Genomic DNA, 22,028 nt, shown 5'->3' with positions numbered 1-22,028 from the left:
CTGCTCCTCTTAGGCCGGGCCTCCTCTCTCTCCTGCTCCTCCTCGGCCGGGCCTCCTCTCTCTCCTGCTCCTCCTCGGCCGGGCCTCCTCTCTCTCCTGCTCCTCTTAGGCCGGGCCTCCTCTCTCTCCTGCTCCTCCTAGGCCGGGCCTCCTCTCTCTCTCCTGCTCCTCTTAGGCCGGGCCTCCTCTCTCTCCTGCTCCTCTTAGGCCGGGCCTCCTCTCTCTCCTGCTCCTCTTAGGCCGGGCCTCCTCTCTCTCCTGCTCCTCTTAGGCCGGGCCTCCTCTCTCTCCTGCTCCTCCTAGGCCGGGCCTCCTCTCTCTCCTGCTCCTCTTAGGCCGGGCCTCCTCTCTCTCCTGCTCCTCCTAGGCCGGGCCTCCTCTCTCTCCTGCTCCTCCTAGGCCGGGCCTCCTCTCTCTCCTGCTCCTCTTAGGCCGGGCCTCCTCTCTCTCCTGCTCCTCCTAGGCCGGGCCTCCTCTCTCTCCTGCTCCTCTTAGGCCGGGCCTCCTCTCTCTCCTGCTCCTCCTCGGCCGGGCCTCCTCTCTCTCTCCTGCCTCTCTGTCCAACCTTCACACAAGCTGCTCAGGTAAGGCTGTTCCAACGAGAAGTCGTCCTGCACCGATGCGTTGGGTTCGAGTGCCCTCTAGTGGTCAGAGCCGTCCCTTCAAACGGGCCCAGAACTCAAATCAGAATTTATTTGATGTCAACGTGACGAAACCGGAAGAAACGACAGGAAGTCATTTTAGACTAAATAGATGTCATAAAAGATCTTTAAACAATTAAAAGATTTGATTTAGGGAAAGGCCTCGATGAAAATCCAACAGTTTCTACGCTGATCTTTAAATTAAAGCGTTTTATTTCAACACTTTAACTATAATTCTGCATCAAATCTGACATTCATGAAGAATGATTCTGAACATCAAGGAAAATCCTATTTCAAATAATATTACAAGTGCGTCTTATCTTTGAGTTCCATCAAATGGCTTTATAGTCAGATCAGTCGTGCTAATTAGCATAAATGCATATCTTTAATAATATATTCAGCGCTGCTGCAGCAGCAGCTTTTTCTAAATCTTTATTTAAACACAACAACAATTAAATCTTCACTTCCTGGAGGAAACATCTCTGAAACCGTTTCCGGCCGAAGACGAGACGTTTCTGTTTATCAGGACGTAAACTATTCTGTTATTTATGACAGGAAAACAACACGCCATTTCCGTTTTTATTTGTTCATTATTATTATCAAACTGAGATAAATGAGCTGGACGGACGTCTGGGGTCGATGCCCCGGGGTTATAATAAAGGTGTCTGTGTTTCTGATCCAGCCCCGTTACCTGCTGGGATCTGCTCCTCTAAATAAATTGCCTTCATCCTGCCCGTCAATCACCGCGACGGAACCGGGCCGCTTCATGGGTTCCGTTATCTCAAGGTGCCTCCTGCGGGGGGGGGGGGGGCTCTTCATCCAGAATCCCAGTCATAAAGGGGGGGGGGTATGAACCATCATGAAGCACGTCTCCTGGTTCTGATCCAGAATGAGGTCAGGAACAAATATTAGAATTGAACATTGAACCCGTTTAGGGGCAGACAGAACCCCCACTGGAGCCGCTACGCTAACCGCGTTAGCACGGCCCCGCCCTGCATGCAGGTGAAACTCCTGACGTGGAGCTCTTATTTAGAGCCTGACCTGACTGGAGGCTTCCCATGCTTTGTTGTGGGGGGGTGGCGCCCCCCCCCCCCCCCTTTGTGTGGCGTTTCAAAAGGCTGCATCACAAGGGTCACGCAAACACAGAATAGCACTAGCGTGGCGTTCACTTTGGGGGGGTGAACATTCTATAGGTAACCTCTAGCAGGCAGGAGATCCGGTACCTGCATGTGCTGACGAAGGGAATCAGAGAAGGTCAAGAGGCCTCGGCGTCACCGGGGGGGGGGTATAAAAGCACCCGCAAGAGCCCCAGAGAGGCAAAGCAACCGCATCCACGTCCTGCAACCATGGGAAAGGTATGAGCTGGGGGGGGACGGGTCCACAAGGGGGACGGGGACAGGACGGGTTCTGATCGGGGTCAAGACATGAGCTCAGAAAAGACAGTTTACTGTCCTCGGAGGGGAACACACAGAAAGGGGCGTGGCACCAGAACATGACATTCACTGTGTTTGTGTGACAGCGTGCGGCGGGGGAGGGCGCACAGTGCCCCCTGCTGTCCGACCATCGGTACTGCAGCCACACTGTCTCCTCTCTGCTCCCCCAGATCATCTTCTACGAAGGCCGTAACTTCCAGGGTCGCCACTGGGAGTGCAGCAGCGACTGCTTGGACACCTTCCGCCACTTCCACTGCTGCAACTCCATCCGGGTCAGCGGGGGTCACTGGGTCGCCTACGAGAAGCCGCACTACCTGGGCTACCAGTACGTCCTGGGCCCCGGCGACTACGCCGAGTACCGCACCTGGATGGGCTTCAACAACTGCATCCGCTCCTGCCAGATGTTCTCACCTGTAAGTGCATCAAAGCAATAGGCCGGCTCCCCCCCCCCCCGCCCACCTCCCCCCACCTTCCACATCAGATGCTGTTTTAGAGACGGATGTCATTCACAGACACTCAGGCAGGTTGGGCTTAAAAGCGCCTGTAGCAAGCCCCCCCCCCCCCCGAGGAAACCCAGTCAGTGTTTAAAGGGGATTATGACCCCCCCCCCCCCCCCCCCACGTGATTTGGTGCCTTCATTCTAATTCTGCCAGTCGCGTCGAGTGTTTCTGAAACATTACTTAAAGCGCTCACCTGCATCTAAAGACACCAGCTGAGGGCGGGGCCGGACTGTGTAGCAATCATGTTGTGGTTCCCCCCCCCCCCCCCCCTGCAGTACCGGGGCTCCTACAAGATGAGGGTCTACAGCAGGCCCGACCTGATGGGCCACATGATGGAGTTCATGGAGGACTGCCCCAGCGTGTACGACCGCTTCCACGTCCGGGACATCTACTCCTGCAACATCATGGAGGGCTTCTGGGTCTTCTACGAGCACCCCAACTACAGGGGGCGCCAGTACTTCCTGCGTCCCGGGGAGTACCGGGCCTGCGGCGACTGGGGCTGCCACAACCCCCTGGTGGGCTCCTTCAGGAGGATGAGGACGGCCATGTAACGTGTCACGTGTAATAAAGGCTTCCAACGACAGCGCCTTGTCACTTTATTTTGAACCCCCCCCCCCCCGGAGCTGTGCAGCGCTCCACGCGGACCTTCTCCCTTCGCTGGCCCCGCCCCTTTGTCTGCACAAAGTTCTGTGGCATTCACAATAAAGGCCGACGCTGCAACTCTCATTGTGCCGCTCCGCCGCCGCTCCGCTGACGGGGCAAGGCTTCACAAAGGCCTGATCCCAGCAGGGGCTATAAAGAGGTCCGGTCCGGCCCAGCGTCCGGTCTGGACCGGCCTCAACGCAGTCACGATGGGAAAGGTAAGCGTTCCACTCGCCTGCAGACGCAACTGTGCCCTGTGTCAGAAAGAGAAGATTAGAAAAGAGAGCACAGACCTCCCCATTCTGGATCAGAACCAGAACCTGTTTCATGATGGTTCATATCGGAACCCTTGACTTGAATGTAGATTTGACCAGATATGACGCCTCCGTTATAAGTAAATGAGATTGTTACACATAAACAGTCGCTCTTACTTCCTGTAAGAGGAACAGGCCGAGTCTTTATTCCTCTTTAACGTGTTCTCAGTGAGAGGAACAGGCGGAGACTTTATTCCTCTTTAACGTGTTCTCAGTGAAAGAGGAACAGGCCGAGTCTTTATTCCTCTTTAAAGTGTTCTCAGTGAGAGGAACAGGCCGAGTCTTTATTCCTCTTTAACGTGTTCTCAGTGAAAGAGGAACAGGCCGAGTCTTTATTCCTCTTTAACGTGTTCTCAGTGAGAGGAACAGGCCGAGTCTTTATTCCTCTTTAAAGTGTTCTCAGTGAGAGGAACAGGCCGAGTCTTTATTCCTCTTTAACGTGTTCTCAGTGAGAGGAACAGGCCGAGTCTTTATTCCTCTTTAACGTGTTCTCAGTGAGAGGAACAGGCCGAGTCTTTATTCCTCTTTAACGTGTTCTCAGTGAAAGAGGAACAGGCGGAGACTTTATTCCTCTTTAACGTGTTCTCAGTGAAAGAGGAACAGGCGGAGACTTTATTCCTCTTTAACGTGTTCTCAGTGAAAGAGGAACAGGCCAAGTCTTTATTCCTCTTTAAAGTGTTCTCAGTGAGAGGAACAGGCCGAGTCTTTATTCCTCTTTAAAGTGTTCTCAGTGGGAGGAACAGGCGGAGACTTTATTCCTCTTTAACGTGTTCTCAGTGAAAGAGGAACAGGCCGAGTCTTTATTCCTCTTTAAAGTGTTCTCAGTGGGAGGAACAGGCGGAGACTTTATTCCTCTTTAACGTGTTCTCAGTGAAAGAGGAACAGGCCGAGTCTTTATTCCTCTTTAAAGTGTTCTCAGTGAGAGGAACAGGCGGAGACTTTATTCCTCTTTAACGTGTTCTCAGCGGAGGATCATTTGGCGCCGCTTCCTTCAGGTTCTTCTCCAGCAGGACTCTCGGATGTCTTCTGTTAACGTCCAACCCTCCGTCCTGTCCTCGTCCAGATCATCTTCTACGAGGACAGGAACTTCCAGGGGCGTCACTTTGAGTGCAGCAGCGACTGCCCCGAGATGCAGAAGCACTTCAGCCGCTGCAACTCCATCCGGGTGGAGGGGGGCTGCTGGGTGGCCTACGAGAAGCCCCACTACGCCGGCTACCAGTACATGCTGCCCAAGGGCGAGTACCCGGACTACCAGCGCTGGGCGGGCTTCAACGACTGCATCCGCTCCTGCCGGATGGTCCCCCCCGTGAGTGTCCACCGATGTCCCGCCGCGTCCTCGGGCTCCGGACGCCCCGTGTAAATCTCTCGTCTTCCTCAGTACACCGGGAGCTACAGGATGAAGATCTTTGAGCGCTCCGACTTCGGGGGACAGAACCTGGAGCTGATGGACGACTGCCCAGACCTGCACGAGCGCTTCCACACCCGCGACATCTCCTCCGCCAACGTCATGGAGGGGTACTGGCTCCTGCACGAGCACCCCAACTACAGGGGGCGCCAGTACTTCCTGCGTCCCGGGGAGTACCGGAGACACAGCGACTGGGGGAGCAGCAGCCCCACCTTCGGCTCGCTGAGACGGGTCACCGAGCTCAACTGATCCCCGGACTGTCCTCCCCCCGTGTCCCTCTGCGTCTCCGCTCGACTGTCCTCCCCCCGTGTCCCTCTGTCCCTCTGCGTCTCCGCTCGACTGTCCTCCCCCCGTGTCTCTCTGTCCCTCTGTGTCTGTCCAAACATCAAGCATGATGGTTGCATCAGTGTCTTCTTCAGGTTTTGTTGGGTCAAGTTGTCCAACAAGCCGAGACGCCTGTTGCTCTGGTCGTGCCGCAGCTTTGCTGGTCCCAGTCCCTCTGTCTCACTGGTCCCAGTCCCTCTGTCTCACTGGTCCCAGTCCCTCTGTCTTACTGGTCCCAGTCCTTCTGTCTCACTGGTCCCAGTCCCTCTGTCTTACTGGTCCCAGTCCTTCTGTCTCACTGGTCCCAGTCCCTCTGTCTTACTGGTCCCAGTCCTTCTGTCTCACTGGTCCCAGTCCCTCTGTCTCACTGGTCCCAGTCCCTCTGTCTTACTGGTCCCAGTCCTTCTGTCTCACTGGTCCCAGTCCCTCTGTCTCACTGGTCCCAGTCCCTCTGTCTCACTGGTCCCAGTCCTTCTGTCTCACTGGTCCCACAATAAACCGAAAGTTCTGAAAGCAGACTAGAAGGAGTCTTTGTTCATGTTGTCGACTGCAGCCCGGGGGGGTTCCTTTCCGATGTGGACGTGGGGCTGCTCGGGTCCACCGGACCAGCACCGCGATGTCGCCGTCCCGTGCACAGAGGAAACGGAAGCTTGTTCTTTGAAGCTGGATCTGTACGAGATCACATGATCCGCAGCGAGCCGCTGATCCACATCAGAGGGCTCAAAGCCTGCTAGCCCCGAGCATCAGAACACAGAGACCAGCCCCCCCCACCCCCCCCTGCATTTATCATCAGCCCAAGATACCGAACCCTTTCAGAAATAAATATCAATTATTGAAATTGTTAATTAGACGCTGAGTAATTGGCAAAGATACACATGAATAAATAAAAGTGGCCATTAATTATTGATTTGTAAAAAATCAATAAGAAGCCCAGTAAAGGGGGGGGGGGGATTTGAGCCTTGAGTAATGTCCAATTAAAAGACTGTCAAATGTGCCGCTGATCTGCCCTCGTCTGGGGTCTGGGGGCAACAATACCCAACCCAACACCAACAGGGGGCAGCAGCCGGGCTCTGGGGGCAACAGAGGAGGAGAGATGAGAGCCTGGAAGTTCATCTAAAGTCAAGGAGGGGCAGAAGCATCGACTTTTACCCCAACCAGTCGTCTGAACCTCATTTAGAGGCGACGCCTCAGAACCCTTTGGACCCGGTCCCGGGACTGCACCTCATTCAGACATGAACCCTTTGGACCCGGTCCCGGGACTGCACCTCATTCAGACATGAACCCTTTGGACCCGGTCCCGGGACTGCTCGTCTGAACCTCATTTAGAGGCGACGCCTCAGAACCCTTTGGACTCTGTGTCGGCCTGATTGAAGGTAACGAGAGCGTTTTGGAGAATGAACCCAGAACCCAACCCGGTGATTCCAGGCTCGGTTCTCCGTCTCCGCTTTTCATCCGTGATGGCTGGATAATTAAACCTCTGTCGTCTTGTCTTCCATCTCCGTTGCCCCACTTCCAGGCTGACAATTCCCCCCATGGGCAACTTTAAAAGGCCCTTTTAAGGCATCTGTTTTTCAGATCAGTACCAATCTCCTTTTTCTACCCCCATTAATTTGCTTTCTTTGTGAAAGTCGGAAGACGAGCGGAACATGCATGAGAAAGGAAAAAACAAAAACGCCACAATCCAACTGCAGAGAAATCAAAAGAGAAGCACCCAAAAACGCTGCGGGGGGGGGGGGGGGTGGAGCCTCGTCTCAAAGCATCGTGTTCTCCCCTCCTGCTTCTCCTGCTCTGACGGGGGAGGAGCAGGAAGGAGCAGGAAGGAACAGGGAGGAGCAGGAAGGAACAGGAAGGAGCAGAGAGGAGCAGGGAGGAGCAGGGAGGAGCAGGGAGGAGCAGGGAGGAGGCCACGATCCAACGCTTGTTAAAAGCTCGTTATATTTGCGACGAAATGGCAGGAAGTGGCGTAACGGCCACGGAATGTAAAATCATTCCGTCTTTTTTGTCGCGTTATTTTGAGAGATATTGTTGTAATTAATGTGATGTTTATAGAATATATGCAAAAACAACGCCTTTCGTTAAATTTAACGTTTTATTAGTAGGCGGAAGACACGCCCAACCCTCGACCTCAGTTCTGACTGGGGCAGTTTTCAGGGCTCTTGGCGCCCCCTGGTGGCTGCAGGTGGAGCTTCCTGATGGTATCGACCTCCTCCCGCCCGCAGCGCTGGCTAAATGAACCTTATTCCATTACGCCCGTCCTGCTCTTTCTGTTTATCTGCTCCGTCCTGCTCCTCTTATCTGTCCATCTGTCTCTGGGGCCGAACCGAGCCTCACCTTGATCCCGGTTCCTCTCAGCCACTCTGTGTGTGTGTTTGGACCTCCAATCAAGAGTATTGATGATTCTAACGGAAGCAACCGGACAGTTAGCTAATGTTAGCGTAAAGCAGCAGAAAAACATGAAGGCTTGAATGTGGGCCGGAGAGCAGAACCTGCAGCTCCTGCTTTAGTGCCTGTGAGCAAACGCGTGTTAGAAAAGCAAACGGACTGATCCCGGCTGGATCATCAAAAGCTGCCAGGAGCAGCGGCCTCAGTCTACAGCGCCCACTGGTCCAGAACCTATAGCAGCCTGTTCACCTGTGGGCCCTGAACCCAATGAGCTGCGTGTTCTGTAGGGTTCTATAGGGTTCTGTAGGGCCCTGAACCCAACGAGCTGCGTGTTCTACAGGGTTCTATAGGGTTCTATAGGGCCCTGAACCCAACGAGCTGCGTGTTCTGCAGGGTTCTATAGGGCCCTGAACCCAACGAGCTGCGTGTTCTGCAGGGTTCTATAGGGCCCTGAACCCAACGAGCTGCGTGTTCTGTAGGGTTCTATAGGGCCCTGAACCCAAAAAGCTGCGTGTTCTATAGGGTTCTATAGGGCCCTGAACCCAAAAAGCTGCGTGTTCTACAGGGTTCTATAGGGTTCTATAGGGCCCTGAACCCAAAAAGCTGCGTGTTCTATAGGGTTCTATAGGGCCCTGAACCCAACGAGCTGTGTGTTCTATAGGGTTCTGAACCCAACGAGCTGCGTGTTCTACAGGGTTCTGAACCCAACGAGCTGTGTGTTCTGTAGGGTTCTATAGGGCCCTGAACCCAACAAGCTGTGTGTTCTGTAGGGTTCTATAGGGCCCTGAACCCAACGAGCTGTGTGTTCTATAGGGTTCTGAACCCAACGAGCTGCGTGTTCTACAGGGTTCTGAACCCAACGAGCTGTGTGTTCTGTAGGGTTCTATAGGGCCCTGAACCCAACAAGCTGTGTGTTCTGTAGGGTTCTATAGGGCCCTGAACCCAACGAGCTGCGTGTTCTATAGGGTTCTATAGGGCCCTGAACCCAACGAGCTGCGTGTTCTGTAGGGTTCTATAGGGCCCTGAACCCAACGAGCTGCGTGTTCTACAGGGTTCTACAGGGTTCTATAGGGCTGCGATATCTTATCTCAGCTACTTTGATCAGATGAACTCTGATCCGGCTCCTAAACATCTTCGAGGCCGATCCAAAGTTCAAGCGAGGGCGTCGAGCTTTAACACGGCGAACCGTGTTTTACCGTCTTTCATCGGCACGCCTCGGGACAGGGCGTAAAACGATAAGACGTGTCCCACCTGTCTCGCTGGTGGGACACGTGGTGACCAGAACCAGACCGGTTTCAGAGGGAGACCTGAGTCCATTAGCGTGTTGTGTCACGGGACGCCCCTGATCTGATGGTATCAGCGCCCGAGGACAGAGACATTAACGGAACAAATGGGATAAGCATCTCCGTCCACGAGTCCGGCTTCCAGCAGGACGCGGGTATATAAGGCTGGCGGGGGGGCATCGGGGCATCTGGAGGCTGGACGGAGGCACCATGGAAGGCGAGGCGCCGCAGAGGGGAGCAGCAGCGATGGCCGCCTGCTACCAGCGCTTTGATCCTGCAGCGTATCTGCAGTACAACTACACCCCCCCGCGGGCCGACTTCCAGAGGGGGGACAGCATCGTCCCGTGGAAGCTGGGCTGTCTGCACCGAGCCTTCAGGGACGGTGAGGGGGGGGGGGGGCAGCTGTCCTGCAGGCGTGTCCTGGCATGGCGGGACAAACAACATCTCCTTCTCTGTCCAGGTGATGTGAGCGGCGACCTGCTGGTGGACGTGGGTTCGGGTCCGACCCTGTACCAGGTCCTCAGTGCCTGTGAGCTCTTCAACAAGGTCATCCTCACAGACTTCCTGGAGGTCAACAGGAAGGAGCTGAAGCTCTGGCTGCAGGACGATGGAGGCTGCAAGCTGGACTGGACGCCCTACCTGCAGCACGTCTGCGCGCTGGAGGGACGCCGGTACGATGTCTCTGGTCGTACCACGGACCGGGAGCTGGAAGTCAGCACGCCACTGTCCCAGGAGCCCCCGTCAGATCAACGCTGCGTCTGGTTGGTCGGGTAATGACGGATGTTCTCTCTTCCAGTCCTTCAGAATGGACGCAGAAAGCTGCCAGACTGCGTCAGGTGGTCACAGACATCCTCCCCATCGATGTGCACCGCCCCCAGCCTCTGGCCCACGACGCCCTCCCTTCAGCCGGGGCCGACTGTCTCGTGTCCTCCTTCTGCCTGGAGGCCGCTAGTCCAGACCTGGCCTCCTTCAGCAGGGCGCTGGGTCACATTGGGGGGCTCCTGCGACCCGGAGGACACCTCCTGCTGATCGGCGCCTTGGAGGAGAGTTATTATTTTGGGGGTCCTGGAGTCAGGATCCCGGTGGTCCCGGTGAACGAGGCCCAGGTGTGTGATAGTCTGAAGCAGAACGGCTTCACCCTGATCAGGCTTGAGGTCTACACCCTGCCCCAGGCTATGAGGGTGGGGGTGGATGACGTCACGGGGGTGTTTTTTGCAAAGGCTAGAAAGAATTAAAAGTTTAAGTGTCAGAAAAGGCAAAGATTTATGGCTATTAAAGTTAAAAAGTCTTTGTCCTGGTGAAATTACAGTGGATTAAGCTTCATGTTCAGTTACACACTGCCCCCTGCCGTTCAGACACGGCAACTACAACCAAAGCAACTCCAGCCTCTGCTGATGAGATTTAAATACTAATAATCACATCCAGATACTCGTTTCTATCGAAGCAGTGATTTCATTTGTTACCGGATGTTGTGAATAAAAAACAAAACAGGAACGAGATGTCAAATAAAACTCGTGTTAGTAATCCTGTGTGTTATCAATCAATAAATATCTCCCCTCCCGCTGCTCTGATTGGTCTCCATGTGTGTCCCGGGGGGCGGGGCGTCCATCATTTACTTCCTCTAATGAGATTCAGTCTCTGGTTCCGTCTTCCACCTCTCGTCTTCCTCGTTGTCACCTTCCATGTTAGCACACGGAGCTAACCAGCACGCGCGCGCGCGCACGCGCACACGCACACGCACACGCACGTTCCATACTTCTGATCCTCTTCTCTTGTTATTCTACTTTCCCTTCCGCTCCTTGTCTGGCCTCCTCTCCGTCTCCATGGAGACGACTGAGATCTCCGCCTCCCGCGGAACGGTCTGGCGGATCTCGGAGCAGTTCGGCATCTGGTTCCGGGAATTCTGGAACGTGAGCAGAGTCTCCGTTTGGTGGAAAGTCCAGAGAAGATTCTGAATGAGAACCACCAGTCTGACCCACCTGTGGCGGGGGCCGTCTCTTGGCTCTCCTGCTCAAGCCCCTCCTCTGAGGAGGAGTCCTCCTTGTCCACAGACGACATGGAGGACACCAAGGAGGACAGGTGGGCCTGGGCCATCCTCTGGACCGCTGAGGGTCAGGAGAGAGAAGCAGAGATCCCAGAACATATGATGATGAGCGGTCGACATGTTGGCGGTCCAGGAGTCACATGATGAGGATCAACCAATCAGGTGACTGCTGCTTTCTGTCGCTTTCATTTGAGGATTCCTGTTATTAACATGGAGGCTGGATTAGCAGCTGGATTAGCAGCATCACATCCACAACGAGGAGCGAAAGAGTCCTGAACCCTGACTGAACTGTTATTCAGTCGCCGATACTAAAGTGGCATATTAACGTCACACCAGGATGAGTGTGCGTGTGCGTGTGCGTGTGTGTGTGTGCGTGTGAGATTAGAAGCAGGGACAGCTGTGATTCTGCTCTGGATTATCCTGGATTATACGTAGGAGCTACAGCTGCATCACGGTCTCACACACACACACACACACACACACACTACTCGCAGTGTGTTTATCCAAGCAGACATAGCGCACAGGGCGGCTGCTGCAGCAGGACGCGGCCCCCTCCCCTCCTCCACACGAACCCGTGTTACCTTTGAGAGGCGGCGGCAGGTAGGTGGGGGCGTGAGCCACTTTGGCTCTCAAGGCTCCACTTTCCCCCAGAAGCCACTGCAGGAGGAAAACAAGTCACTGTTATGTAGGGAATATATAATATATATACTGTATACTATATATATATATACTGTACAGATACAGTATACATAATCTACTGTATACTATATATTATATATACTGCACAGAGGAGTGGATTTAGTTATCTGTGTCCCGGGTCTCGGGCCTCCTACAGACCCCCGGTGGGAGGCTGGTCTCACTCGCATCTCGGTAAACGTTCTCCTGCCTCTCGTGCTATTCTGCAGCCCCCAGAGGGCCATCTGAGCGAGCCCGGTGAGCCGAACTGGGCTCAGTGTGTTCTGGTGTAAAGTCATTACCTGGTGAGGACCGGCGTCGGCGTCCGGCGACGGCGGGTCGGTCAGTCTGAAGAGCGTCGCAGGCGTCGGCCTCCGGCGGCGAATCTGAGCAGAGAATCGTTTCAGTGGGTTTCTGGTTGTGATCCATCAGAACCACCGTCAGGTTCATTCCGTTGTGGGCGGTGCGAAGCCCCCTCACCCCCTCATTCGTGTTCTGAAATAAACTCTCCTCTCTAAGGTGCTACGTTAGTAGCGTTGCTGTGAGGTACGAGGGGCTGCCGAGCCAATCAGAGCGCAGCGTGTAGGCGTGAACTGAGTGGGATGCTTTTACTGGAACTCTGAAGCTCGTGCTTCACAGAACCGATAAATATTCACCAGTCGGACACGGAGTTGAAGCTGCTGCTGCTGGCGAACACATTTCAATAGCAATGACTCCACGTTGAAGTAGAAGCTAACAGTGAAAGCGCTGGACGAGTCAGAGCCAGAGTCAGAACCAGCTCCAGAGCCAGAGTCAGAGTCAGAACCAGCTCCAGAGCCAGCTCCAGAGTCAGAGCCAGCTCCAGAGTCAGAACCAGCTCCAGAGTCAGCTCCAGAGTCAGAACCAGCTCCAGAGTCAGCTCCAGAGTCAGAGCCAGTCTTGTTCTCTTTACCTGGCTCTGTTTTTTCCCACATACATGCTAATGATCTGGTGTTTGGGAGAGACCTAGGCTGAACCTCGCATTTAGTCCCTCCGGAGGAAACGTGCCGGTTGGGATAGTGTTGATGAACAGAACCTTCGCTGACGAGGCAAATCCTGGGAGTCTAAACAGGGCGGTGGCAGATTACAGGACGGGCAGCAAGTCCATTTGAGAAAGTCAAATCTGCAGTGCGGTTCCTGTGAAGGGCACAGATCTCATTACAGCATGGGGGGCGGCGTTGGGGAAAGGGGACGGCGTTGGGGAAAGGGGGACGGAGTTGGGAAGACGTGTGACCTTTATGACCGCTCGTGTGCTTGACTGGGTCGGGATCCAGGGCGCCTCACGGGAAAACGCGCCGCCGGCTGCCGCTGGTTGAATAAGTTAAGACTCAAAACAGGAATTCAATCTTCATGAAACATGTGAAATCCAGATGACAGACAGACAGACAGAGAGACAGACAGGTCTACCGTTGCTTTGGGACAGATAACTTCTTTATCTATTTTACACAACGGACTCTCTGACCAACAACACGACCTTCTATATTTAGCTTGAATCTCAACGCTTCATCCCTGGCCCTGAGCTGTCTCATCACTTCAAAGGTAGATCATAAACTCGGCTCTGTCCAGTCCAACAGAAGAAACAATCAGTGTCGTGGCCGATTCTTTATAGACCCGCAGGGGAAGAGGTCAAATGTCACGCGATGAACGTTGGCTTCTCGTCTGAGCGGGCTCACCATCTCCACCTGTCGCGGGTCCAGGTGGATTGGCACCGAAGGGGGCACGGAGAACTGGATCTTCCTCCTCTCATCCTTGTCCGCCTCTCTCTCCGTCAGCTCCGTCTCCGTGGGCAACGGCGGGTCCATCCAGCCTGTCTCCTCCGCGGATGTCCAGCTCATGGAGAAGGATCTCTGTTAGAGGAAGGCTGCGTCCGTCCACCTGTCCCGGAGCTCCTCTGGAGTCCTCCTCTCTGCGCACGTCCTCTCTCTCTCTCTCTCTCTCTCTCTCTCTCACCCATTAGAACCAAAGGGGCGTGTTTATTCGTGTCCGTTGCAGGGTATATTGTCCTGTGTCTGAGGGCTATAAAGGTGTGTAGCTCATAATTGTCTGTTCATTATTTTATAGACTAATACAGAAATTATTATTAATTTAATCTGTAATTTCTTAGTAACATTTTATTCTATGGTGAGCAGAACCCTTCATCCCGAGTTAGTAAATACAGTACTGAATAATTTAGGTGTTCAACGGAAGTTAGCATTAACACGCAGAAGTTAAAAGGAAACTGTATTCGTGTTACACTTTTTTGATTTTAATGCCATCATATAAATGTATCATATAGTGGATTAATACTATGAATAGAATAATGAGTCCAAATTAAGCAACAAAAATTATATTTGTCTCCCATCTCATGTCTTTTTTTTTAAACTCGTGTTATCGAAATTATTCTTTTATTTTATTTTCCTCTTATAACTCCTTAACAAAAAAGATTACATTCTGATTTTCTGTGAGTTGTTTGTAGTATGGACGAACATTTTCTCTATTTAACCCACGTCCGTTTTTCGTTTCTCTCGTTGTACTTCCGGTTCCGGTTCCCGTGAGTTTTGACGTTTCGTGTCAGCCTTTCCTCGGTTAGCCGGCTGCGTTTTTAATCTTTTTTCTGCCAGAACATGGACGGATGATGATCAATCTCGTTGTGTATCAACTATGGAATGACAATAAAGGCTTTCTATTCTAAATGTGATAACAGAACGTGGACGTGACGTTGCCGTGGCTGCTGGATTTGACCAGCAGGTGGCGACGTGGAGATCTATTTATCGAAGCTTTGGAAACACAATTGAAGAGTCCACTTCAGAAACCCATTTATTGAACCAACAGAATAAATTAGAATAGAGTCAGACATTCAATCATGTCTTACAATTTGAAACAGAAAAATAATCAAATCTAGTGGAAAACAAATTATGTTATTGGCGTCACAAATTAAATAATCTAATCTTAATAAAGCGACTTGTTTTCTGTGAGGAAATGTAGTTTTAATCCAGAACAATCTACCACAATGTAATCTGGAAAAGTACTTTAAATCCTACATTTTCTTCACTTTTGTTACACTTCTTAGTTCCTTCTTGCCTTTACAAAACAAATCCCCTTCGCGTCAACGACCGCAGAAAGTTTGTCCGGGATGGTCTCCGCAGAGACCTGGAAAACCTCAAGCCTGATCAGGGTGAAGCCGTTCTGCTTCAAACTATCACACACCTGGGCCTCGTTCACTGCGAACACAGGGATCCTGACTCCAGCACCCCCAATATAATAACTATGCTCCAAGGCGCCGATCAGCAGGAGGTGTCCTCCGGGTCGCAGGAGCCCCCCAATGTGACCCAGCGCCCTGCTGAAGGAGGCCAGGTCTGGACTAGCGGCCTCCAGGCAGAAGGAGGACACGAGACAGTCGGCCCCGGCTGAAGGGAGGGCGTCGTGGGCCAGAGGCTGGGGGCGGTGCACATCGATGGGGAGGATGTCTGTGACCACCTGACGCAGTCTGGCAGCTTTCTGCGTCCATTCTGAAGGACTGGAAGAGAAAAGTGAAGTAATGACTACAAAAACACAACTTTACTAGCAGCTGGCTTCCATGTGATTGGCAGGTATTTAGAGACTTTAAAGGGACGCACCTTCGTCCCTCCAGCTCGCAGACCCTCTTCAGGTAGGACGTCCAGTCCATTTTACTGCCTCCATGCAGCCAGAGCTTCAGCTCCTTCCTGTTGACCTCCAGGAAGTCTGTGAGGATGACCTTGTTGAAGAGCTCACAGCCACTGAGGACCTGGTGCAGGGTCGGACCCGAACCCACGTCCACCAGCAGGTCGCCTCTCACATCACCTGGACAGACAGAGGAGATCCTGAACAGGTTCTATGAAGAAGCTGTAATGGAGCTTCCTTCAGCTGATGAATTTGACATTTCTTCATTGACAGTTCCCTTTTTGGAGGGAACTTTTTAATTATTGATTCTTGAGATTTGAGACAGAAAATAAAAATCTGCTTTAGATTTAGAAATTGAAACAGGAACTTGCTAACCGCTGCACCACTGCGCTGCCTACAGCTTGTCCTCACCTTCACTGAAGGCTCTATGCAGGCGGCTCAGTATCCAGCACATAAAGCTGTCCTCTTCCTCCAGACAAGTCACTTCTGCCGAGTAGAAACACTGAAGATATTCTGCAGGATCGAACTCATTGTAGTCGGAAGCCTCGGCCCCCGCTGCACTCGGTGTCCCCTTGTCTTCCATCATCGATGCCTGTGTTGAGCCTCCAGATGATCTGATGATCACTCTTCATGCACCTGTCCCTGCTTGCCTCTATATATCCTGTCTTCTGTGTCTCCTGACATGAGGGACTGGCCATCATATCAAAGGCTCCCACCGCCACGTCTCCTCGGGCCAGCAAACATCGCCATGCCTCTTTGCTCTTTGCTCTCGGTGTCGGATGTTAGCCTTTCACTCGCTGCCTCCTGCCAGGACTGGTTTTTACTGGTGTTTGACGTTCCCTCTTCCTGCTGATTGTGGACTGTATCAATTGTTCATAGTAATTCCAGTGAAGACAGATTTTTGAAGACTGTATTTTTGCATTTGGTGTTTGAGTCCCAGACCCTTCGTGGGTCAGTCAAAGCACCTGAGACGCCAGACCTTTCCTCACAGGGTTCACCTTTTGGTCTTACAACCACATCTTTGGATGGATGCAAGGTACCAGCTTTGTCTCAGGTACAAACTGGGCCTAGGCTCCTCAGCTGAGGGACCATGTCCTTAATGCTGCTTCATCTGAAGGACAATCTGGCATCATGGCTGGCGGGGTGATGGCGAGCCCAGGACCGGATAGGGTGTTTCAGGGACCACGTCTTCAACCTTACCTTAGCCAGCCTGACACGGTTACTCCCCTCAGTCCTGCTTCACTGAGCAGTAAGTCTTCAGTTTCCTTCAGGGGGTTTACTCAGTACACATTAAATAGTGAATGTTCAAAGGGCTTAAAATGTGTGTGTGGTGGGACAATACACGCATGCATCCATGCAGCAAGAACACTTTTGGATTGTAGTATTTTATAAATGTTATTTTCAGATACTAGTCTTTGAGTTTTGTCCTAAGACGGGCTTCATCGTGATCCTTCGTGAAACATCCAGAACAAACCAGAGGCCTCTTGACGTTCTGTTTCCTGGCATGCACTTACATTGAACTACCAGAAGATGTCGCCCACGTACATTTAGAATCTCTGCTCCTCCGGAAACGCGACCAAACAGACAATAATACCCAAACAGAGAGCTCCTTATTAGGCAAATGTCAATTATCTGAGATGTAAGGAGGCACACCAGGAGCAGAAAGTCAATATATAATGTCTCTATATAATAAATGGCTTCATGTAACAGATCATACTGACGGGACAAACCGGAAGTACGTCATAGTGACTGCTAGACTCATCAATAGTCTATTTTTTTAATAAAACTCTGTAAAATATAAAATATGAAGCAATAGAATAAAATTCGACCGATAACCCGTAATTACCAGGCTCCGCCCACTGGACTCATTGCCCCACCCACCGGAAGGATAAACAGGAAGTGAACACATGTCCTCCGTGCGTGATGTCACACGTGTTTCACCTTTAGGATATGAAACGGGGAACACCCGTTCACGCAGAATTTAGTTCAGTTCGGTTAAATGGCAGAAAATCAGAGGACTACAGATCCAACCAAACTACAAATGGCCGACTAACCCTAACCCTTCTTTCAGCCACCTCCTCTTCTGTGTCCTGCACGTCCTCTGGCCCCCTGCAGCTACCTTTGGCACCGGACCGCCCACTGGCACCTGTCCCAGACCCAGGAGACCCCGGCAGACCCAGACCTGGTAGACCCAGACCCAGACCCGGCAGACCCAGACCCAGCAGACCCGGACCCCCTGCTTGGCTCGGCTCACCTGACTCTGATCTTATTTCTGTCAGCACTTTGTGCTTCATGAATTTATTGCTTAGCAACAGGACATGCAGTTTGAGGATTGCATCATGATAATCAGGAATAAATTAGTTCTTATCTACCAATATCACGTGATGCAATAATATAATCAATAGGCTTGTATTGATTTCCTTCTTCGATGTGAAATTAACCCCGTTTTTCCCAAAGATGGAGACGAGCACGTTTTCCCATTTTCTCTTTCAGCTCGGTGACAGATGGCGGGTCCCTCTCCCCGGGGGGGGGGGGGGGGGGGCAGTCTCTGTGAATGCGGATGGCGGGTCCCTCTCCCCGGGGGGGGGGGGGGGGCAGTCTCTGTCAATCACCGGCTCTCATGTGATGGCTCCTGCCAATGACGTGCCAGCCTGGGCCTGGCATCAGCTGGTATGTAACCCACTCGGATCCCTCCGCGCGTCGGAGAGAGGAGTGCGCGTGCGAGCAGCGTGGACGTGGCCGTGGATGAGACGCCCACCCGGGGAGAGATGGTGTAAACAAACCCGCTTCCTCCGTCTCTGAGCTCCAGTGCAGGTAGGGTCAAAGATCGATCCGGTCTGATCACTGATCGATCGGGATCGCGTTGATCTCTTTACCGCTAAAGACCTGAGGTCAAAGACATCTATCGATCCCGTGAACGGCTCCGGTGCTTCACGTCCGAGTCGTGCGCGGTTCGTGTTTTTATCTTTATTTAAATTCGATGAGAAAATCATTCAGTTGAAAACTGAAGCTGCGAGCGCGCGTGTCTGCGCGTGTCTGCGCGTGCGGATCCTCCACGGGGATACGCAGACTAATTGATAAGGTATCGGTTGCGTTTGATTCCAATGCGTTTTCACCAATTAAAAAAGAGACGCGCTTTTGGATAGGAGCCCGGTTCGTTGAAATCAATGCCGGTATTTTACCGGTTCTGAACTTTAATCAGTTTAAACCGCCCCCGATTGGCTGTCAAACAGAACCGGCACGAAGTGATCATTTCACGATGCTGAATTCTGTCGTTTAATTTACATTTAAATCTCTACGTCCGTTAAACTTCAGCAAACGTAACGTGGAAACCGCTGCGTGATTCATCCCGGATCGACCCGGTCCCGGTCCCGGTCCCGTCTGTCGACCAGCCCCGCTGCGTGATTCATCCCGGATCGACCCGGTCCCGGTCCCGGTCCCGTCTGTCGACCAGCCCCGCTGCGTGATCCATCCCGGATCGACCCGGTCCCGGTCCCGGTCCCGTCTGTCGACCAGCCCCGCTGCGTGATTCATCCCGGATCGACCCGGTCCCGGTCCCGGTCCCGTCTGTCGACCAGCCCCGCTGCGTGATTCATCCCGGATCGACCCGGTCCCGGTCCCGGTCCCGTCTGTCGACCAGCCCCGCTGCGTGATCCATCCCGGATCGACCCGCACCCGGTCCCGGTCCCGGTCCCGTCTGTAGACCGGCCTGCGTCCGTGGGGCCGACTGTTCGTTTACGGACCGAACATAATCGGATGTTTTTATTTTTTAGAAAAGCGGCTCAAACCTTTCATCTCTTAGGCCCGATTCTTACTCGTTTAGACGGTATATTCCGGAATAAACACGACCACTGGTTCGGTTCTAATCCACGCAGTCCCCTCTGGATCCGGGTTTAATTATCAGCATCGATCCGTCTGAGCTAAACGACTTCCGGCCGAACGAAGGGAGCTTTAAGGTCGCTTAATAGCGGATCGATATGTGATCGATGTCTGATCGATATGTGATCGATGTGTTCCAGAATGAACCCGCTGTGTCCCGCGCAGGTCACCATGTTGAGCCGACTCTTCAGCGAGGTGCTACCGGACGTGCAGAGGCTGGCGGCGGACTGGGTGGACGACACCGACACCGACACCGACGAGCGCGAGGCCAAGCGCGACGCGCACGAGCCCTGCCAGCTGGACGAGGACGAGCTGGACGGGCCGCTGGAAGGCAGCAGCCGGGCGGAGTCCGAGGCGGCCGGCGACGACGACGAGGAAGAGGAGGGCGAGGAAGAGGAGTGCGAGGACGAGCCCGGCGGAGACAAGCCCAAGAAGCGCGGCCCCAAGAAGCGCAAGATGACGGCGGCGCGCGTGGAGCGCTCCAAGGTGCGCCGGATGAAGGCCAACACGCGGGAGCGCACGCGCATGCACGATTTGAATTCTGCGCTGGACAATCTGCGCAAAGTGGTTCCGTGCTACTCCAAAACCCAAAAGCTGTCCAAGATCGAGACGCTGCGTCTCGCCAAGAACTACATCCTGGCGCTGGGGGAGATCCTGCGCTGCGGGAAGCGCCCGGACGTGGTGGCCTACGTGCAGATGCTGTGTAAGGGCCTGTCCCAGCCCACCACCAACCTGGTGGCCGGCTGCCTGCAGCTCAACACCAGGACCTTCCTGAGCGAGCCGGGCCCGGACGGGGCCCGGTTCCACATGCCCCCCTCCCCGTTCTCGGTGCACCCCTACTCCTACCGGTGCTCCCGCCTCTCCAGCCCCCACTACCAGCCCGGGGCCGGCCCGATCAACCTGCGGGGCCAGTCCTACAGCTCTGGCTATGAGGCCGCGTACCCCCCGGGCGGGACGTCCCCCGACTACAGCAGCCCGGACTACGAGGGCCAGCACAGCCCCCCCTGCCTGAACGGCGGGCGGCAGCAGGAGGCCCCGGAGGCGGACAGGAACTATTACTCTATGCACTACTCCGGACTGGCTCGACCCGGTCCCGGACACAGCCTCAACTTCGGCCCATCGGGAGCGCGCAGCGGAGGTGCGCATTCGGAAAACATGCCACCGTTCCACGACGCGCACGCGCACGCGCACCACGACAGGGCGCCCCCGTACGAGGATCTCAATGCTTTTTACCACAACTGAAAACTGAGTCCTTTCGATTATCGATCCGTTAAAGACAATCGTGTAACGTCGGAACCGGGACCGGACGGCGTGTTCCGATGACGTCATCCCTGTACTGTTGTCCCCAGTAATGTCATGTATGCAGAGTGAAGAGGTTCTGACACAAACAAGAGAATAAAGTGTTTTATAATCCTCTGATATTTGGCTCCTTGGTCTCAGCAAAAATAGAATTCACACAAAAAAACAGCAAAGAAATATTTTGAATCCACTAAAACCACTTTGACAGACTGAAAAATCTAATTTAGACAAATCTAAACAATATTTTTAAATATGAAATCTTCAAGTTTGTCTTGAACTTCACAAATTAAGATTTTATGATCAAAAGAAATATTTCAAATTTGATTCAGGGAATAATGAAAATGAACTATTTTGGCCTGTTCTCTCCAAACTATCTGGAGAACATGACAAAACAGTCACACAAGAAATAGAGCTGCGCGAATTTAAAGTCACATTCAAACTGATTAAAGTTCAAATCTGTCATATCAAGTGATCTGATCAAATATATTATTGGACTGTCAATAAATCAAACATTTGAAAGAAATTTACAGAATGAGCAAAAAGGATTTTTTGGCCATAATTTGCCCTTTTTATTTCAATCTCAGGTAACTTTGAGCTTTAAATCTTAATTCATTATTTGCATGTGTGCTGAGATAAAATAAATCTTCACACATCACCGAAATTATGGGATAATGAAAGTATAGATTAAAATTAATCTGAAATCAAGTTGACCTCTTTATGCCCTAAATCATGAATTCATGTTTTTGTGTTTCTACGGAAAACATTTGTTCTTTAGATTTTTCCAATTAAAAAAAGATGTTTTTGGTGAAAACTGAGCAGAATAGCAAATTAAATGAAAATGAAAATGGGAGATGTGGAAACCATGCAGGAGAGAAAAGGCCTCGGCCGGTCCGGTTACGTGGATTCATGAGGATTAGTTCTGCAGGCCTGAACGTTCAGGATCCATTTACGAGGTGAGTCAGAATAAACCCGAATAATCAAGCTCGACTCTCTGCAGACATGGAGCCAGTTGGACTTCAGGCTCCTCTCATCGCTGCTGATGCCTCAGATGAAGTGCGGGTTCCGTCCTGGACCGCCGCCCAGGGTCCCATGTGTTCCCGTCAGAGGAGGTCAGCAGGACCGGCCCGGGCCCAGCAGAGCTCACACCCAGAACCTGTTCTGTTATTGATACATTCCTCTCCTGAGGTGAGTCGCAAGCCTCAGACCGTTTAAAGCTCCTTTTCGGACAACCTTTTATTTCAGAGAGCTGCGGACCAAACAGACTTTTAGGGGTTAATTCGTCCTCGAATGATTTCTGCGTCCAAATAATATATTTGATGTTAAAGATGGTGAATTTAAGTTTAAAATAAATTACATTTGATTTCAAATGTGTCTAAATAACAAACATTTATGATTTAGAAGATTTTAAGAATTTATACTCCAACATGAAATTTGTAGGTTTATCGGATTTAATCTGATGTTTCTCATTTTTATTTAACATCTTTAGTTTTAATCAAAAAAATGTAATTTAAGTTAGAAATTATTATATTTTTTTTCCAATAGTGTTTTTGTTACTCCAACAGGAACGG

General features: G+C 52.2%; 6 protein-coding genes across 6 annotated transcripts; 4 read left to right on the top strand and 2 right to left on the bottom strand.

The window, feature by feature from the left end:
- The first annotated feature begins 1,530 nt into the window (after positions 1–1,530).
- On the top strand, positions 1,531–3,125 carry crygmxl2 (crystallin, gamma MX, like 2). The gene is made up of 4 exons (XM_068754793.1): positions 1,531–1,535; positions 1,849–1,996; positions 2,245–2,487; positions 2,850–3,125. Exons 1-4 carry the CDS (start codon positions 1,531–1,533, stop codon positions 3,123–3,125), a joined length of 672 nt encoding a protein of 223 aa, XP_068610894.1.
- A 1,456-nt stretch (positions 3,126–4,581) lies between these two features.
- crygmx (crystallin, gamma MX) lies at positions 4,582–5,184 on the top strand (the record flags this gene model as incomplete). The annotated part of the gene is made up of 2 exons (XM_068754545.1): positions 4,582–4,836; positions 4,909–5,184. Coding segments are annotated over 2 exons (531 nt in total), but the record flags the coding sequence as incomplete, so codon positions are not given.
- Positions 5,185–9,134: 3,950 nt separating this feature from the next.
- LOC137910161 (phenylethanolamine N-methyltransferase) lies at positions 9,135–10,159 on the top strand. Its single transcript, XM_068754591.1, has 3 exons — positions 9,135–9,306; positions 9,385–9,595; positions 9,721–10,159. The coding sequence occupies exons 1-3, from the start codon at positions 9,135–9,137 to the stop codon at positions 10,157–10,159; spliced, it is 822 nt and encodes a 273-aa protein (XP_068610692.1).
- Positions 10,160–10,699: 540 nt separating this feature from the next.
- LOC137910356 (protein phosphatase 1 regulatory subunit 1B-like) lies at positions 10,700–13,463 on the bottom strand. The gene is made up of 5 exons (XM_068754792.1): positions 13,335–13,463; positions 11,946–12,029; positions 11,550–11,625; positions 10,904–11,029; positions 10,700–10,827 (listed from the first exon to the last, which is right to left on the bottom strand). Exons 1-5 carry the CDS (start codon positions 13,461–13,463, stop codon positions 10,700–10,702), a joined length of 543 nt encoding a protein of 180 aa, XP_068610893.1.
- A 1,243-nt stretch (positions 13,464–14,706) lies between these two features.
- LOC137910311 (phenylethanolamine N-methyltransferase-like) lies at positions 14,707–15,868 on the bottom strand. The gene is made up of 3 exons (XM_068754756.1): positions 15,694–15,868; positions 15,258–15,462; positions 14,707–15,157 (listed from the first exon to the last, which is right to left on the bottom strand). The coding sequence occupies exons 1-3, from the start codon at positions 15,866–15,868 to the stop codon at positions 14,707–14,709; spliced, it is 831 nt and encodes a 276-aa protein (XP_068610857.1).
- A 2,021-nt stretch (positions 15,869–17,889) lies between these two features.
- Positions 17,890–20,403, top strand: neurod2 (neuronal differentiation 2). The gene is made up of 2 exons (XM_068754590.1): positions 17,890–17,952; positions 19,327–20,403. The coding sequence occupies exons 1-2, from the start codon at positions 17,908–17,910 to the stop codon at positions 20,401–20,403; spliced, it is 1,122 nt and encodes a 373-aa protein (XP_068610691.1). The 5' UTR covers positions 17,890–17,907.
- Positions 20,404–22,028: the final 1,625 nt, after the last annotated feature.

The sequence above is a fragment of the Brachionichthys hirsutus genome, chromosome 21 (genome assembly GCF_040956055.1).
Source record: "Brachionichthys hirsutus isolate HB-005 chromosome 21, CSIRO-AGI_Bhir_v1, whole genome shotgun sequence".
Taxonomy (NCBI): domain Eukaryota; kingdom Metazoa; phylum Chordata; class Actinopteri; order Lophiiformes; family Brachionichthyidae; genus Brachionichthys; species Brachionichthys hirsutus.
The sequence above is the reverse complement of the archived record's forward strand: the minus strand, read 5'-3'. Positions and strand labels throughout refer to the sequence as shown.